The sequence below is a fragment of the Engystomops pustulosus genome, chromosome 11 (assembly GCF_040894005.1).
Source record: "Engystomops pustulosus chromosome 11, aEngPut4.maternal, whole genome shotgun sequence".
NCBI lineage: Eukaryota > Metazoa > Chordata > Amphibia > Anura > Leptodactylidae > Engystomops > Engystomops pustulosus.
The window spans coordinates 50,586,384-50,604,579 of NC_092421.1; the positions used below are offsets into that span (position 1 = coordinate 50,586,384).

Below are 18,196 nucleotides of genomic sequence, written 5' to 3' on the forward strand. Positions count from 1 at the left end.
CTGGCACTTGCCCAGGTATGCCCAGTGCTGGCGCCAGCCCTGCCTGTAGATCATATGGATACGACACAGACAAAGTCATTTCTATGCCGCCAACAACCCAAGGGCAGTCTTTTCCGCTGTAATCGGCGCTGGAGTGGACCTTGCACACCGATGACACATGGACCACATACTACAGGTAGGGTAATACCTATTACACACCATGGTAGTGTGCGTAGTAACAGATGACACCTTGAACCATACATATAGTTTTGGTAAACCATTTAATTGACAGCGGCTCACCATGTATGCCTCATTGGCAAATACTGAAGCTTTCACCATTATCACAAATAGACAAGTCATTCTCTTGTGAAAAAACAGACCCACAAAGACACGGCAGTAAGTCAGAAGGACAAGACTGCTTCTCCAGTGTTTGCATAATACAGATTTATTTACAGCACGCTGTTCATGCGGAGATCGGCATTACCACTGTTTGCATCTCACTTTCTTATAACAGTTTTAAATAAAGTCCAGCAAGAAAAATTCAGTATGAAACGTCTGAAACGTGATGTAGTCTTGCCCGGCAGGACCATAGCATGAGCCCACAACTCTCTGAAGAAAGCCATATAAAACTTGACAATAGGCATGAGGATTCAGGGCCAGTGTTCTGCCTCCCTGATACAGGAAGGACAAGCGGGAGGAAAACGTGTGCGTCACATGCGTCCAGTGCCTCCTGGTGCTGCGGCTGCCTCCTCTCCGCACACCAGATCTCCCTTCTCCACACCATCACCTGCACTCTGCAAGGCAACTCAGAATCTCCTAGGAACACAAGCAGGTTAACTCTTCCCCATCTTTGCAATCAGTTCGTCGCAGATCTTGGTGAGTTCTTCTATCTCTTTATTCTGGAATGGAATGGAGGGAAGGCATCAGAAATACTCAGAAGAAACAAAGATGGGGATTTGGGGTGGGAAGGGGGGTTTTATGGCAAACCTTTTGCTCCAATGTTCTCTCCAAGGCATCTACTCGAAGTTGCTCCTTTCGCAGACTGGCCTGATAAGCTGCTTGTTCCTGCTGAGACTTGCTGCGTACCTGAGCAATCTCAGAATTAGCCCTTTAAGACAAAACCATATAATGATGACATTTTCTACATCCCACAGGTCTATATCTTACCATAAAATGACATTCCCTAATTCTGGTCTCCTGTCTCTATTGTTACTTTCTTCTTTGAATAAGGGAATGAAAGTGACAATTAGACGGAAGAGGGAGACAAGGTTGTTGCTACATAAACCCAAAAAGTTAACCAGTACGAAAGAAATCCAGCAAATTTCGTGACCATTTGCTATTTGCACTTTTCCAAAAATGAGGATAGGCTTTCCTTCACAGGAAAAAAAAATGCATATGTACCCAAATTTCGGCACTAAAAAGCGACTGAAATTTGGGCTCATACCATGACCAGTTGTTCTAGCTGCCTACAGACATCAATAGAGGAAGCATGGTAATTACTTCTACACATCCTAAGATGCTCTTATACATCTAGGGGTGTCTCAATTCTCAGCCACAGAGGGAAAAAAGGAATGGGCCATGTTGGATTTCAGATTTCCAACAACAAAATCTGGGGCCAGAGATGTCAATTTCTCTCTTCCTTATGAAATTCATTTGTCCAGCCAAGTGTGCATGTGTAAAGGGGGAGTCAACAGGCTCTGAAGATAGATGGCTGCTCTGACAGAGTATGCTTTTAGCTCCTGTGCGCCATCTAGTGGCAGATAAAATAAACCAGAAACTTAAACCCTTGGAGCTCTTTATTATAAAAGACAAAGCTATGACTGTTGTAAAGATATATTAAAGGGATTGTCCACTTATACACAATATGAAGGATTTGCTTGAAGTGCTTGTGGAGTACATCGGCATTGAACTTCTTAGTGCTTTAGTGTTAATGGTCCCAAAATACCTGTCCAGCTTTTCTTCTGCATGGATCTTCAGAGCATGGTACCGCTGTTCTTCCTTCTTGACTCGGGCTAGGTATTCTTGAGCACATTTCTTTAGAACTTCTTCATTCTGTAGGATGACAGGTAAACATTACATTGCCACATCATTCACCAAAGTAATATTACACCAAATCCTGGTGCGCAGACCTCTGTTACCAGGCAGCATCTTAAAGATCACTCACCTTTCTGAAACCTTCCAACACATCCTTCATTTTCTCATATCTTCGGAAGAGATCGGCCAGGGATTTCTCAACTGAATTTAGATCGGACAGTGCTTGTTCTTTCTCTAGGATCAGCTGCTGCACAGTGTTATGGGAAACAGACTTCTCTCTCTGCTCATCCTCTGTTACAAAAAGAGAAAAAGTCTCTCAGCATCTTGTATTAAATTCTCTTTCATTTCTTATATCGTATTAGCATTATACACAAAAAGCTACATAATGTGCCCTATACAACTATACTGCCTCTATATGCCGAGGTGGATGAATCAGCGCAGAGCATAGAAGCTCAATAAGATGTCATATTACATAGAAGTCTATGCAGAGGGGAGGTGGATTAGTGAGTCACAGCAGCTCAGTGAGTCAAAGCAGCTAGGTCTCTCTACCAACAAGCAATGAAAGGACTGCACTACAGATACAGATTCCAAATGACTAGAAACTGTGTTAATTATGTACTACTGGACTACTGATTTCTGCAAAATTTGTTGAAAGGAGAGATATATTTTAATTATGATTCCAAGAATTTGCTTTACAAACTAGGGGTCATCTGTAAGTCGGGTGTTCTTAAGTAGGGGACTGCTTGTACTTGAATTTGCGTGCATATAAGTATTTTTTTTTAATGTTAACCTTCCCTTATGACCAGTGATACATTATTTACATGAAAAATAGGTTTCTACAGATCTTCAGACATGGATTTCTTTTACGTTATAACCGGGTGTGTGTAATCACTGCTGTACACAGGGCGGGTACATGTATTACTGATTTATGGATACACGATATGTAGGGCACATTCATTGCTTACCTGGACTGCCTTATGTTTGCAAGCAGAAAATATAAAAGAAGAAAGCAGGAGGTAAAAAATAAAATAATGCAAAGCAAAGTAGGTCACTTAGAGGGGTATCAGAGCCCGAGCTGAGGGGAACATAAAATGTGAATGGGAGGGGGAAGAGTGGAATATGGCAAACCGTAATCAGCAGAGTAACTATGAGGATTGCAGGGGGTACAGCAAAATGTTAGCCCTGGTGTCTCCGATGGCGCCACATAGGAAGGCACCAAATATTTTGGGTTCTTCTATAGTAATGCACAGGGAATCCTTATGGTTTTATATCCTACACAAGTTACAGAACAATTAGTGCATTTGGATTTATCATCAAGTTTTTGAGGTAAAACTGTTCCAGTTGCCCATGGAAACCAATTACAGCTCAGCTTTAATTTTATAAACAGCTGTGGGAAAATGAAAGCTGAGCTCTGATTGGTTGCCATGGGTAACTAGAATAGTTCTGCTCTAAGATACCTATGATAAATCTCCATCAATAAGACTAAATGGTTACATAATTAGCCCTGAACTAAAATACAAGTGTCTCTTGATCTCCTGTGTTTAACCTCATCAGCCAGGCATTCCTGTCCATAAAATGGCTGCAGATGGAGGGTCATGTGATCTCAATCTGTCATGAACAATTGCCCTTCCAGGACCTTATGATAGTATTCATGGATATGAGGTAATGGTCCTGACAGGACTATTTCTCCTGGACAGATAAGAACACATGACCCTCCAGCTGGGGCCATTTTATGGACAGAAATCTTTGGCTAATTATTTATTTCATTATTTTATCCATTAATGAATAGCTGGACCATTTTACAAATCCTCTTCTGTGTCCCCCCCCCCCCCCCCATTATCCTCATCCGTTGTGAGAAGGGCCCTCACTCATATTGCTTCATCTGATTATGTCTTATGTAATGTCTTATGATTATATGTACCAATTGATCTGTACAGCGCAGTGGAATATGATGGCGCTACATAAATAAAGCTTTATTATTATTATTATTATTATACTATTATTATGAGAATATTCATGAAATCTACAGAATGCACATACACACAGTGTACATACCGATCATCTGTGCAATTGTCTGCTCATATTCAGCAACAATTTTCCTGCAAATGGAGCAAATATGAAAAGTTCAAATGGTAAATTAATAAATCAATTGGCAATCAACCTGACAGTCATTGCAAGCATTCACACTATACACAATAGTGAAGAAAAAGCTGATCTATCCACTTAAAGGGTTGGAACACATTTTTGGTTCTGTTTCTGCAGCAAATCCACAGGAAATTTGCAGATGGAAATCTGTACCAAATAATGAACATAATGAATAAAATAATGGACATTTGCCATAGTGGATAAAGCTGCATATTTCCTTAGAATACTTAAAGGGGCTGTGTACTTTCCAAAAATAATTGCAAATTTTTGTGTAGTACAAAGTTTTACAATTTTTATATATAATTTCTATACATATTACTCACAGTTTTCTAGATCTCTGCTTGATGTCCTTCTATAGAAAGATTCTATGTTTACTTCCAGTGGACAGAAATCTGACCATGGTCATGTGATGTCCCACAGGTGCATAACCATTAGTATCATAGAGTGTAATCAGAGCTGTGCATATAATGCCTTAAATGAATATTGCAGTATACTAAACTTATTAGGGCTTGTTTACTAACGGTCCGCGCATGCACTTTTGTCGAGACTTTGTGAGGTTATGGGGGTTTGCATTGTGTCGCATGCGGTCGGCTTGTCGGCTTTTCATGCGACAGAAATGGGGGGGGGAGGGGGGTGCCATCGGGCATTCTGACTGATTCGGACTCCGTGCGGGATTAACCTTTCAAATTGTGTCACCTCCAATGCACTTACATGCACCAGGAAGAAGAGGGTGAACTCTGTCGGACCTGAGCGGGGAAGTGACACCTGCAGGATATTGGGCGCACGATCTTAGTGAATCGTGGCAGGGTGCATTCTGGTCGGACAACGCACTTACATGCACCAGGAAGAAGAAGGTGAACTCCGTCGAACCTGAGCGGGGAAGTGACACATGCACTAGTGACAATGCACTTTCGGGGAACTTTGTTTGACAGAAAAGTAAATGTGCCCCGATGTGTTATATTAACTCAATAGTAACTTCCATTACTTCTGTTTATCAGGAAAGTAGAAAATAACTTTTTATAAAAACTTTTACAAAAGAAATGCATCAGCATAGACAGAGAAAGACTGGGCTCTATGTCCTCTCATCTAAGGAGCTGTCTGAAGCGCTGGTTAATAAATGGACGTATTGATCCCTGTACCATATGGAGCAGGTTTAGGGCTTAGGATTTGTAAGGCCGTCTGAGGTATAAAAAGCAGGATTATAGAACTAGAAAAAGAAGATCGGCTGCTCTGCTCAAGTCAGCTCAGGCTCACGGACCCACTAATACTAAAACCTAGATCCTAAGTTTCTACCCGAGTGTTGTATGGTTCATATCACAAATTCACTACTTTCCCAGGAGCAGAGATGATACAATGGTTTATAATCACATCCAGGGACGGTTTTAGACAAAGTGGGGCCCTGGGAAAAACTAAAAGTGGGGCCTCAAAATAGAAATATTTTATGATCAGTCACAGTCAGTAAGATGCTCCCTTTAGCCCTGCAAGATAATGAGACTTTGTAGCTACAAGCAGTAGTATGGTAAGGAAATATGTTATATGGGACTGCAGGAGAATGTTGATGAAACAGATGATAGGTAGAAGATAAAAATAAAATATGATATAGATTTTAAAAGAGCAATATATCCTCTGCCCACATGCAGGGGATCCCTTTAGGACAGGGGGCCCTAGGCAAAGGCCCAGTTTGCTGCCCCCTAATGCCGGCCCTAATAACATCCCACATCTCCATGTAACTCTGGCCTTCATCACGCTCCAGTTTGGACTTTATAAGCTATAGGTTTTTTTTATACGATTATTTACCCATAATGCATTAAATCTATATATTGTGGCTTCACTGTACCAATACAAAACACCAATGGGGCAGATTTACTAATGTGTTCACGCCTTTTGTAAAATGTTGCCAAAATTAGTTGCATATTTGAGCTGTGTTGAGGGCATCACATCCAAGGAAGGAGGTAAGGAAATGAAGGAAAGCAGAATGGCTTTAATGCAACAACATGTGGCAAAATTGTGCCAACATTTTGGCAAAACAAAATTTCAGCCAATAGGTTTAAGAGAGACAAAAGTTTCCAGAACTATATCTGGACAGTCTAGTCTAAATTAAATTAAATGTGTACTAGAGTCAACTCAACTTGCCCACCAAAGAATCTTGTGATGTTCCCAAACTCCATAACAAAGGAGCCAAGTATAGGTCCAGTAGACAACAAGGTTGGACTGGCCCACCAAAGTACCAGGGATCCTCTATAAGGGCCGACTCTGATACTCATGATGGGCCCACAAGATCCAGAAGCAGAGAAACCCATTTGGAGGGAAGTGGAGCAGTTGCTTAGCAATGGGGTAGTACTCAGGTCTGGTGCCAGCACTAGGCACACCTGGGCATGTGCCGGGATGTGGGGGCGGGGGTCACAACGCCAAATCTCAGTCCCCAGCAGCCTGGCAGCATCTGGTGAGGGGGCCTGTATATAATGAATCCAAGGGGGCTGTATATAATAGAACAATAATTAGACTATGAGGGAGCTGTATATAGTTAAATAATGAAGAAGCTGTATATAAAATAATAGTTTATACATTTTTAATCCAGCTACACGAGTTCACTGCAAAGGGACCCACTGAGGCTTTGAAATCTGGACCCGGCCCTGGTAGTTCTTACAGGATGATTTAAAAAATATGGATTATTAGATATTAAGCTACAAACATTTGTCTATTATGAATACATGCTAAGTCGTCATCATCACCTCTGGCGATACCATGGTGCCCAGTCTGACATTCAATGATAATCCGGTTATCCTGCGTTAATTTGCTCCTAACCTATTTACCCCTGGTATGCATGAAGGAATTTGGAATTTTATATCCCCAAATCATTTACCTCATCTCTACCACTTCACAGCGACTCTCTTCATATTTCTTCTTCCACTCCATGACCTCCTCTTCTTTGGCAGCAATCTAATTCATAAAGAATTATCCATAAGAATTGGCTACAATGTCCCAAGCAAATACATTTATGGACAAAGCCCATCAGCTTTAAGAGAAGCTTCTGTGTTCATTTGTATATAATATATATATATATATATATATATATATATATATATATATATACATACATAGAGGTGTCTATAGATTTAGAATCAAATCCAGAATAAAATGAAATAGAAAGCAAATTTTCTACAGCTACAGCTATATCTATGTACAATACAGTGCTACAGTTGCGACATCTAGTGGTTGAAGGCTGTTATTACAATTGAACAATAAAGGAAATCTACCATTTAGTTTTCATGCATTGTAAACCAAACATACTGTGAGGATGCTGTAGCTACACTAATGCAGAAACAAATATTGTTTAATCCCTGATCTAATTGGTTTTTCCTCAAAAAACAAATATAAAATTCAGGACCTTGGGAAAGCTGGGTGCCTACATAAATACATTACACATTGAGTTTCCTGAACTATCCAGGCAGTGTTAATCAACCTGAACTGGATGACTCATACACAGCAGCTGGGGGATGGTGCAGCGATTGATTACTTCCGCCTGCTAGGGACAACACAGGACATGGCTGGAGCAGTGCATAATTAGGGTAAGAGGAGAAGTGCTGGGGCAGCCACAGGAGCAACAGAGCCTCATTATCATAATTTTATCATTGTTTTTTTCAGCAAAACCACTCAATTCAGGGATTAAACAAGATATGTTACTGCATTAGTGTAGCTACAGCATTCTCAAGATATGTTTCTGCATCAGTGTAGCTACAGCATTTACATGATATTTTGGGTTCATAATACACAAAAGCAAATGGTAGATTTTCTTTAAAGACTGAAAACTTGTGTTGTGTCTGTTCTACTAAATACTTGCTGTAATAACAATCCTTGTGTCTATTTACATATAACAAGTTGACACCTGGGTCTTACTATAGAAAAGATAATGCCACGTACCTCTTCCCTTGCTAGTTGAAGTGCTGCGTCAAGGTCAGGTTGCTTATAATTGTGTAACAGGCTACTTCCCGCTGTCTCCATGGCCACCGAGCGGGAATATAGCGATTTATGGGAAAGGACAATAGCGGCAGGGTCCAGCACGTCAGACTGTAGATATGAAGAATAGCTAGTTACACTCTACTGCTGTGATATTCCTATGGACAACCTATCATTACATGCAAAAAGATTTCAAGCTCTGGTTAGATAGCAGCACAGGCACAGCGGAAGACAAAATATCCCTTTATTGTTAAAGGGGATTCTGTAAAACTATGCAGCAGTAAAGAACAAACTTGTATATCTCAGGTATATCTGTAAGAGGTCATTTACCCAAAGGTCACACTGCCCCCGGTGGCTAGTTAATGAACAACCAGGTAGAGTTCCTGGCACAACAAACAATCATACAGGAGTTACCTATTTTTTTATATATATAACAAGAGATTTTAAAGACAAAATAAAAGAAAATGTATAGAGAAACCACAGCAAATCAAGATTATAAGTCCCAGCACTGGACATACTGGGAGTTATAGTTTTACATCTGGATAGCTTTATTACATATATGACTGGCCCCATGCATTTTTGCTTTCAGCCAGAGAATACTGCCCTCCAGGAGGTCACACGACTATACAGAGGAGAGGAACTCCGAATTTATAGAAGGTTCTTATGGAGAATTAGAAAAGACTGAACACCTTGGAATGAGGTGCTGCTACTTCCACTGTCGGACTGGGTTTCCTTAGGCCCACCAGAGAAAATCAATTTGGGGGCCCACTCTTCATTATCCCCCAGGAAATATACTCTAGCAGCCTCCAGATTGTGGTGTTTTCTGATGGACCTATGGGGTTCAGTATTGGGTAGAGCCAGGGCCCACCGGAGGATCCTCTGGTACTCTGGTGGGCCAGTCCAACACTGGCTACTTCCACATCTCTGGCAGAGGTGAATGAGGCAGAATAGACACGTGTCTGGGATTTCATTCATTTAGGGAGCAACAAAGACCCTATATATAAGATCAGCGAGGGTCATAGTGGCCAGACCATAACAAGAAGACACCTACCTACAGACAAACTACATCTTTAAAGGAAACCTACCACTTGGATAGATGTGATTTTAATTACATACACTAACAGGTCGGAGTTTCCTTATTGATCCAGGATCACATCTTCCTCAGGCTTGAAACACTGCTTTTTGGTAAAAAAACAAAATCTGCTCTCGGCCAAGGAAATGGAAGGGAGTGGGTTAACCATCACATGTAGGAGGCGTGCCTGATTATAAGCCAAGGATGCGCCATTCCGCTTGTGTGAAGTGAACAGGAGCCCCTGAGGCTAATTAGCATCATTTTAAAAGTGTGTTTTTTTATTTTACAATGTTTCAAGCCTAATGAAGTTTTGATCCTGAATCAATAAGAAAACTCTGACATATATTGTGTATTGGGTTTAGTTTAAAAAGTCAAGCCTGTTCGCTTGAAATGCATAGCCATTTTTTTTTTACCAATGTAATGTTTTGTGAAGTTTGAATAAAGAAGTCATGTTTTACTGGAGTTCTGCGTAAGAATCCACTTTCTTCAAGCATCATCCATCGTAAATGGTTGTTTTAATGTACTATTGTTGTGCGTGGCCTCAAGACCACCTATTACAGGCAGTCCTCGGGTTACATACAAGATGGGTTCTCCCGGAACTGTATATTTTATCATTGTAACCCCACCCAAATTTATTTTTGTCTCTGTGACAATTGGATTTTAAAAATGTTGGATTGTCATAAGAATCAATATGAACACTAAAGCTTCATTGCAGACACCTGTGATAACTGTTATAGCTGTTTATTGAAGCCTGAGGCTAATGTACAATAAATTACCAGCACCCAGAAGTCAGTTTGTAACTATTAATCCTGCAAGGAAACTTTTTACAAATGGTATTAGAAGACTAGAGGTACAGGGATTATTCATCTTGGAAAGCGTTTGCCACCAGCTATCACATCCAAGTAGAGAATCAGGTCTGTAATGTATCATTGATACTTCTGATCTATATGTATGTGGTGGAGACTCCTCATGGTTGCCCAAGGCCCCCTGAACCCAGGATGAAAATCTCACCGCAGGCGGCAGAATGCAGAGCCCTTTGGAGAGGGGCAGCCTTTTCAATACTATGGTGTTCAATTCGGGCAGCCTTTAGTGCCTGAATCGCCCACCAGGAAAATCAATCACACCTGTCTCTTTAGGACAGGTGCATTAGATATGCCGTGCGACGCAGCGCCTTTCTGGCTGCCTGCATCACTCCGTAATATGCGGGGATACAGGCAGCGGGTGATGACGTCACACTGCCTGTGTCTCTGAGAGGAGCCAGGGCTGAAAAAAGCCGGAAGTAGAAGGTAGCACACTGCCTGCAGGTTGGTATCAGTTTTATTATTTTTTTATACTGGCAGGCTCTACATATATTTAGACTTGATGGGAGAATTCTGTGTGGTTGTACATAATATAAATAAACTGTCGGGTTATATATGTTATATATGTGAGGCTGTATATAAATAAACTGTGAGGGGGTTTATGAATATAATAAAACTGGGGCGGGGGAATTTATATATGGGGAAGTTAATAAATACACAGGGGGACTATATAGCAGACTGTATATAGTAAAACTGAGGGGTATTTAAATATTGGGCAATTTATTAATTAAAATGGGGGGTACTATATGGGAGACTGTATATAATTAAACTAGAGGGGGTGGGTCAGATAAGAATTCAACTGGGGTAGTGGACTATATGAGAGACTGTTTATATTTAAACTAGTTAGTTTTGTATATGGGCCTGGATTTTATTTACCGTATATACTCGAGTATAAGCCGAGACCCCTAATTTCAACACAAAAAACTGGGAAAACCTATTGACTCAAGTATAAGCCGAGGGTGGTAAATGCATTGGTCACAGCCACCCAGTATATAGCCAGCAAGCCCCCTGTAGTATACAGCCTGCCCAGCCCCTGTAGTATACAGCCTGCCCAGCCCCTGTAGTATACAGCCTGCCCAGTCCCTGTAGTATACAGCCTGCCCAGCCCCTGTAGTAGGAAAAAAAAAACAAAACACTGTACTCACCTTTCCGACATCCCCTGTAGGTCCTCTTCTGTCTCCGATGCTCCAGTGCCTCCTCATGTCCTTCGGTCCTCTTTGGATTCTTCCGCTCCTCTTCGACTACTCTTTGCGAAGTTCCGCTCCTCTTCGCGCTCGGCCAGCACACTGAATGACATCAGCCGCTTGACAACGTCATTGTTTGTGAGCCGCTGACATCGCGAGGGGACTCGAAGAGGAGTGGAACTTGCCGAAGAGGATCTGAAGATGAGGCGGCACTGGAGCATCGAAACAAGCATAGGACCTATGGATGACGTTGGAAAGGTGAGTTTTGACTTTATTTTTTTAGTTGACTCGAGTATAAACTGACTTAGGGTTTTTGAGCACAAATTTTGTGCTGAAAAACTCGGCTTATTCTCGAGTATATACGGTAAACTAGGGGTGTCTGTTAATAGGGTACAGAATATAACTAAGCTGGAAGGGCTATATATGTGGGGCCACAAAAAAGAAGGTCTGTATATAATTTAATTGGGGGAGGGGGTATATAAATATTGAATATATTAGAGGGGGTGCTGTACATTTTATAATTCCAGTAGAATATTTATATATAATGAAGGGATGTTTTATATGTGGGAGAGTGTGTGGTCAGTTGTGTTGTGAGGGGTATATATTATTTAGGATCAAAGTGTTATCCAGGAGATTTCATACTGTAAGTGGTATTTTTAGGGACGCCGGATGGAGATGTGCTGCATAGAGCTGAAGATATTCAGCTGTGATAAGTCATGGATGGGAAAACCCATTATAATAATTATAAGTAATAAAGTCCTCTTCCTGATGGAGGAGATTGTCTTCTATAAGGTACTAGATGCCACTAAGTACTCTCAGAATCTGCAGTCATAAAGTGACAGTGAGCCTCTGCCTGTGGGGATGTTAACAATTGTTAGTAAAGTTTTCAGCATTTACTGAACCGGAGGTGGATAATGGAACGGGAGTAGGCTACTTTTTTCCTCAGGCAGCAAATATGCTAGAATCGGCCCTGCCTGCACCCCATGAAGTTACACTCTTGCTGTATAATGTATAGTTATGGTTTGTTATGGTTTGTTAGGTAAGCTTGTTGAAGACTATAGAATGCATCTTTCTGTAAACTCACATGCATCAGACATGAAAGCTCATGCACAGGACATAACTAGCACAGGGCAGGCAGTGGAGCACAGGAACCTTTCTGGTATAATTTGGCTGTCTACGGGAGTCAGAAGTGACAGAATTGTATGTCGCCTATGGAATCGGATTTCATATATTTCATCTACTATGGACATATGGCAACGCTCTAGTCTTCTTCACATGACCCCAGATCTGCATAACCTCTTAGGGCTCATTTACATGAAGATACTTCAACTCCACTTTTCACGGTTCTGTGTACTTTGGCCATGATTTTCACCACGTCCACCAAGTCTAAGGGTGAAGTCACACATGGCGCTTTGAACCCGTTTTTGGTCCGTTTTTAAGCAGTCAGTCCAAAAACGCATGCGTTAAAAAAACAGTTTTAATTAAGATAATTGGTAAAACCTGTCAAAAACGGATGCGTTTTCAAAAAACGCATGTGTTAAAAAAAACCGTTTTAATTAAGATAATTGGTAAAACCTGTAAAAAAGGATGCGTTTTCAAAAAAAGCATGCGTTTTTTACAAACGCATGTTTTTTTAATGCGTGCTTTTTAAACGGACTGCTTAAAACCAGACCAAACATGGTTCAAAACGCCATGTGTGGCATCAACTCATTGCATCCTTTAATTCACTGCAGACATCTGCATTAAAGGGGTATTCCCACTTCGGCAAGTTAATGTTATTGTTTTTATGATGAAAAATATCCCTTTCAAAATTGACTGATTGATTTAAATTGACAGGTGAATTAATAGTGAGGTTGTGGATGTGGTTGGGCAGAGGCAGAAGTGGTGGGAGATGAGTGGACACACACTAGCAGATGGATGCAGAGTCACCGCACACGCACCCCAGATACCTCAGTACCCTGGGAGGACTGGGAAATATGTCTGGCTAACGTCAAAGCCTCAATTCGCATGGCGGCAAACTCTAATTCCTCCTAGTCCAGAGAAAGGACAAGCCAGAGAGAAATGCAAGTAAAAATCATATTTTACTGGAAATGAGCAAGAACGATATAACTGCGTAAAATGAAGGTGAATAGCAGAGCGGAAAAGGTAATAACGATGAGAGGGCGACAGACAGGGGAAGACAAGGGATTATGCACAATACAAGCAACGTACTACATATCCCATGATGCTCTAACAGCTAAGACATACTGCAGACATAGCTGGAAAGATTCCCGAAAATCAGGATTTTAGTAAACAAACCTGTAGTTTCTGTGCAAAGGCTTGTGGGTTTTTCTCTGCTAAATCTGGTTCCAGGTAACTTAGTTGGTCACAGAGTGCAGTGTGGTGGGCAATCCGGGATAATAAGGCCTCAGATGCCACATAGTCGTCCTCTGGTGAACCCTGCCATCAAATAATACAAAATGCAAGAACAATACTTTACTGAGTGATGTGATCGGGGTAGGTCAAAGTTGTAGCTAGAGGAGGTCCAAATACCCCTGTACTTCACAACAATATATATAGCATTGGGGATATTGAAACTTCTTGGTCTCAATGCAAAATCTGTAGAAGGCTGCCCAGTATATATAATATATAGTTAACGGTACATTTCTCTTATGTGAGAACAACACCATATAGGATCAAGAGCCTGGGCATGACCATACTCTCTGCACCCAATTAAAGGAGTTGTATCCACAGGATCGGGAATAACAAACTGATTCGTGATGATCTGGCTGCTGGGACGCCACTCCATTCATTACTATGGGAGCATCAAAATTGCTTGTGTATCTGCAACCCCTTAGTATTGAATGGAGCGTCAGGAAGCATAGTTCACTAACCTCCATCAATTAATGAGAACGGGTGTTGGATGTCTTTGGGGGATTACTTTGCACCCTGACCGTGTGCCCACTACAAAGTGTCTAATTAATGATAACATGACATTTGTGCTCATGATCAGTGGGGGTCCCAGCAGTCAGATCAGATGGTTATCCTTTTTCCTCTGGATAGAGAATAACAATCACACATGGTACAACCCCTTTAAGTTTTGCGCCTGCCTCTAAAAGAATGATAATAAATAAAATGATAATAAACCTACGTTCTGAACATAGGTTAGGATAAAGGATGCCAATGGAGGATGTCAACCAGGATTGTAAACCAAGCACACTGACATAGTGGTGTGTGTCCCCTATGGCAGGATCTGCTCTTCTTGTAGCTTCTTATGCCATTTTTTCAAGAAATAAAAGTTTTAAACATTATACAAATGAACCTGAGGGATGTCAATGGAGCCTGGAGCCCCTCAGGTTAATTTGCATAATTTGTAAAGCCTTTTTTTCATTAAAAAACAAGATCCGACGATGATAAAAGAGGAGCAGATCCGGCCAGAATGGGCACACACTAGTATGTCTGTGTGTTTGGTCTAAAATCCTTCATCCTGGTGATAGATGTTTTTTAAGACATCCTAGTACTTCCTACATATATAAATGGTCTCAAACTGAAATACATAAACTGTGCAGCAAACTAAGCATAAATCAATAGTGAAAACACACATGGCCAGACAGAGTACTATAAAATATAAATGCAGATACATATAAATACACTGGACACTGAACTGGATTGAAACACATCATATCTTTGAATTAAAGGGAACCTGTCACCAGGGGCCTCATTTTCACTAAAGACAGGTTGCAGAAGCTTATTACACCTGCAGTGCGAATCTGCCTTTCTGCCTTTTATAAGCATTTGCATTAGAATATAATTGTGTGTTATAACTTACCTTGCATCCTGACAAAATCCTGGGGTAATCAGAGGGTCTGGGCTTTGGTTTGGATGCATTTCAAAAAACAACATATGCCTTGTCTGTGTTACTCCCTCCTCAGATCTTAGCCCCCACCTTTGTGCTCCTGTATAGCTCCACCTCCTGCTCCTTCTCAGAGCTCAAAGCCTGGTCAGCCTGACATCAGTGGGAAAGGGACAAGCTGAACAGAAGCACAAAGATGGAGGCAGCCTGCAGCACAGACAAGTCACATGTTGTTTTTTGAAATGCATCCAAACCAAAACCCAACCCCTGTGACTACCCCAGGATTTTGTCAGGATGGAAGAGCAAGTTATAACACACAATTATATTGTAATGCAAATGCTTAGAAAAGGCAGAGAGGCATCTTTGCATTGCAGGTGTCATGGGATTTTACAATCTGTCTTTAGTGAAAATAAGGTCCCTGGTGACAGTTTCTCTTTAACAAATAATGCAGTATCCCCTTCAGTTGTGTTTGCTGAGACTACATTTCAGTACATTATAACATCTGGTTGCAGAAATGCATGAATAATGGTCCACACATTAAGCTGCATAGCTGTCATCTTTGTTTCATCGTTCCATCACCATTACATATGGACACTATGGCATCGGCAGCGCTGTTCCATACCCTATGGTATCCTATGTACCAAATTATAGACTACACAGTGCGGTCAGTGGCTTGTCTGAGATATATTGTGCCATCACACTTCTAGGAAGGGGCAGAACCCATAAAAGGAATAGGTTTGGCGTCACTGGCAGAGTGGGAGGATGTTAGACTGGAATCCTATAGGTCTGTGCGTGACAACGCGAGAAATGGTGGAGACTGACAAATTATTTTGGGAAATAATATCTCGACATAGATTGTAAGTTCATGGAATCAGGGCGCTTACTAATATTATTCCATCTAGCCATGTTCTTACTCTATGAATCTTATTTTGTCTGTATATGTGCCCCATGAACTGTAAAGTGCTGTGGAACATGTTGGTGCTATAGAAATAAAGATTTTTATAATAAGGTCCGGGCGGACCTCAATAGGTCTACAGAGAATCCAGGAAGGCAGAGTAGACAAGTAATCTCACAACTACAAATACCATCTCCATCATTATTCCTGAGGCCGATTTATGCTCCGTCTAGATCCACAACACAAGAGCCCATGGAAAATCTTCTGTCCATCATTCCGAGCCGTGACTAATCCGTTAGCCTCTGGTTGCTAATGTGATTTATCTATTTTGTTCTCATGAGGAAACTGAAAAATACTTCCTTTTAGTTGATTATAAATTAAATACAAAGCATAAAACGATTACTGAAGAGATTCTTTAACCTCCCTGTGTTGAGTAAGTAACCACAAGCCCCAGGGAATGGTTATCATGTACACATCAAAGGCTACTGAAGTGTTCATGAAACACTCTGGACCTTCTGCGTAAAATTACACAAGGCGTAATTGATCCCTTCATATTAGGAATGAAGAAATAGGACAGCTGTGGGTTAATGTTATCGTGGAAAAGGTAAAGACTCTCAATCGTTATGGTCATGTTCTATAACCTGTACGGTAGGTGAGATGTGCACAATGCTGTCCCCTGTTTTAGTTCTTCTTCCCTTTCTGCTATTTCCCTGGCTAGTGTCCTGCATCATGTTCTTACCAGCTCCATTTTTCCACTCCCAAGAACTGCTGGCTCCTCTTCTCTCTGCCGTGTCCTCTCCACAGGTTGGTGTATATTATCTTGCATGATAGGTGGAGATCTTGAAATGGGCAGCTGCCCTGAACAGAGGCTAGGATCCATTTCCTCAAAGTTGGAGCTACCAAGAAACCATAAACCACACGTCAGTAAACAGAACATCTATAACTGAACCCGTTCTGCAGAGCGGAACGTTTGGCCACCCATTTGCAAGACAAATTTCATCCCTCTATTGTTCTCATAATACTTACTCTGTTCCTGGAGAACAAGTGTCTGTAAACTTGGCTGGTGATTTCCCTTGGCTATCCTGGGATGCCTCAAACATAAGGTACATGGACTGCGGCTGAGGCATGTCACGGATCTAAGGAAAATGACAATAGCAAGGTGAGACTGAGCCAAGCATTGTAAATTGCAGACTGCTTTCCACACCCAGTCTGTAATCCTTCCCCAAAACCACTCACTAGGTTTTAATTACACAGGAGTCAACATACAGTTAGCCAGCAATATATATCAGGACTTCAAAAGAAATCTACATATGGCCATAATTTATAGAGTGAGGAGACAGGTTTACGATGTAGATGAGCGGGTTGGATACATCCTGTTTTTTGTTCTTGAACTTGGTTCTCATAGAATGATGTGCAGGAAATACTTCTGAGCAGAGTATTATAATGGCTTTTACCTATGTAAAATTAAAATGGACCCGTTGTCTGACAAAGCTGCTTTACTGGGTTCTTAAATATTCCATTAAATAAAAATTCTAAATTGTACAACCTACCACAGGTAGAACTATTGGACAAAGTGCAAGGTCATACAGCACAACTGGCAACAGTGTCAGGGGGCCCTGGCATCAGACCTGACACACTAAAGAATGGCGGATGTGCACCATTATATACATATTATGCTGCACACTGTACAGCATAATCTACATATAACAGGTCACAACTTCCACAGTACACAGCATGAAATGTCGAGGGAGTGGACAGCAGAATGACCGGACTAGAGATCCCTCATCTCTAATTCCTGCCGTTTATTCCCCCATGTGGTCAGCAGCTACTGGGACAGATCAGTGTAAGTGTATAAATGTATATATCAGTGTATAAATGTGTGAGTATATATATATATATATATATATATATATATATATATATATATATATATATATATATATATTCTGAGGGGGCAGGAGGCCCCATTTAGAAGTTTACTATGGGAAGTTGCCTGTCTTAGTTACGCCCCTGGCTGTAACTCTAGGCCTTGAAGGGGTATTCTAATGGATGTTATTTATGACATATCTTGTTCAGGAATGGTCCACTGACCCTTGTTCCACAGCCGGGCGAATTAGAAAGTTGGTCGCCCCTTTGTACAGTCACTCTTCATTCAAGTCCATATTAGTGTCTATGGTAGACCATTGTGCTCTACTGACTTTATTTGGGATCACCAGTATTGAGTATGAGAGGTGTGGT

General features: G+C 41.2%; 1 protein-coding gene across 6 annotated transcripts in view; it reads right to left on the reverse strand.

Annotated features, from left to right (window-relative positions):
* Window positions 1-243: 243 nt before the first annotated feature.
* The window catches only part of TACC2 (transforming acidic coiled-coil containing protein 2), a 118,785-nt gene continuing 100,832 nt past the window's right edge, over window positions 244-18,196 (reverse strand). For 4 of the 6 annotated variants that reach the window (XM_072130786.1, XM_072130784.1, XM_072130782.1 and 1 more), the window contains 11 exons: window positions 16,985-17,094; window positions 16,698-16,854; window positions 13,530-13,670; window positions 13,172-13,261; window positions 8,080-8,226; window positions 7,022-7,098; window positions 4,069-4,112; window positions 2,144-2,304; window positions 1,925-2,031; window positions 967-1,087; window positions 244-878 (listed from right to left, as the gene is read on the reverse strand). In XM_072130786.1, coding sequence (XP_071986887.1) covers window positions 813-878; window positions 967-1,087; window positions 1,925-2,031; window positions 2,144-2,304; window positions 4,069-4,112; window positions 7,022-7,098; window positions 8,080-8,226; window positions 13,172-13,261; window positions 13,530-13,670; window positions 16,698-16,854; window positions 16,985-17,094 — 1,221 coding nt within the window. In that variant the 3' untranslated portion in view covers window positions 244-812. The remainder of the gene's footprint in view (window positions 879-966; window positions 1,088-1,924; window positions 2,032-2,143; window positions 2,305-4,068; window positions 4,113-7,021; window positions 7,099-8,079; window positions 8,227-13,171; window positions 13,262-13,529; window positions 13,671-16,697; window positions 16,855-16,984; window positions 17,095-18,196) is intronic. The other 2 variants (XM_072130783.1, XM_072130787.1) reach the window with 2 other exon arrangements.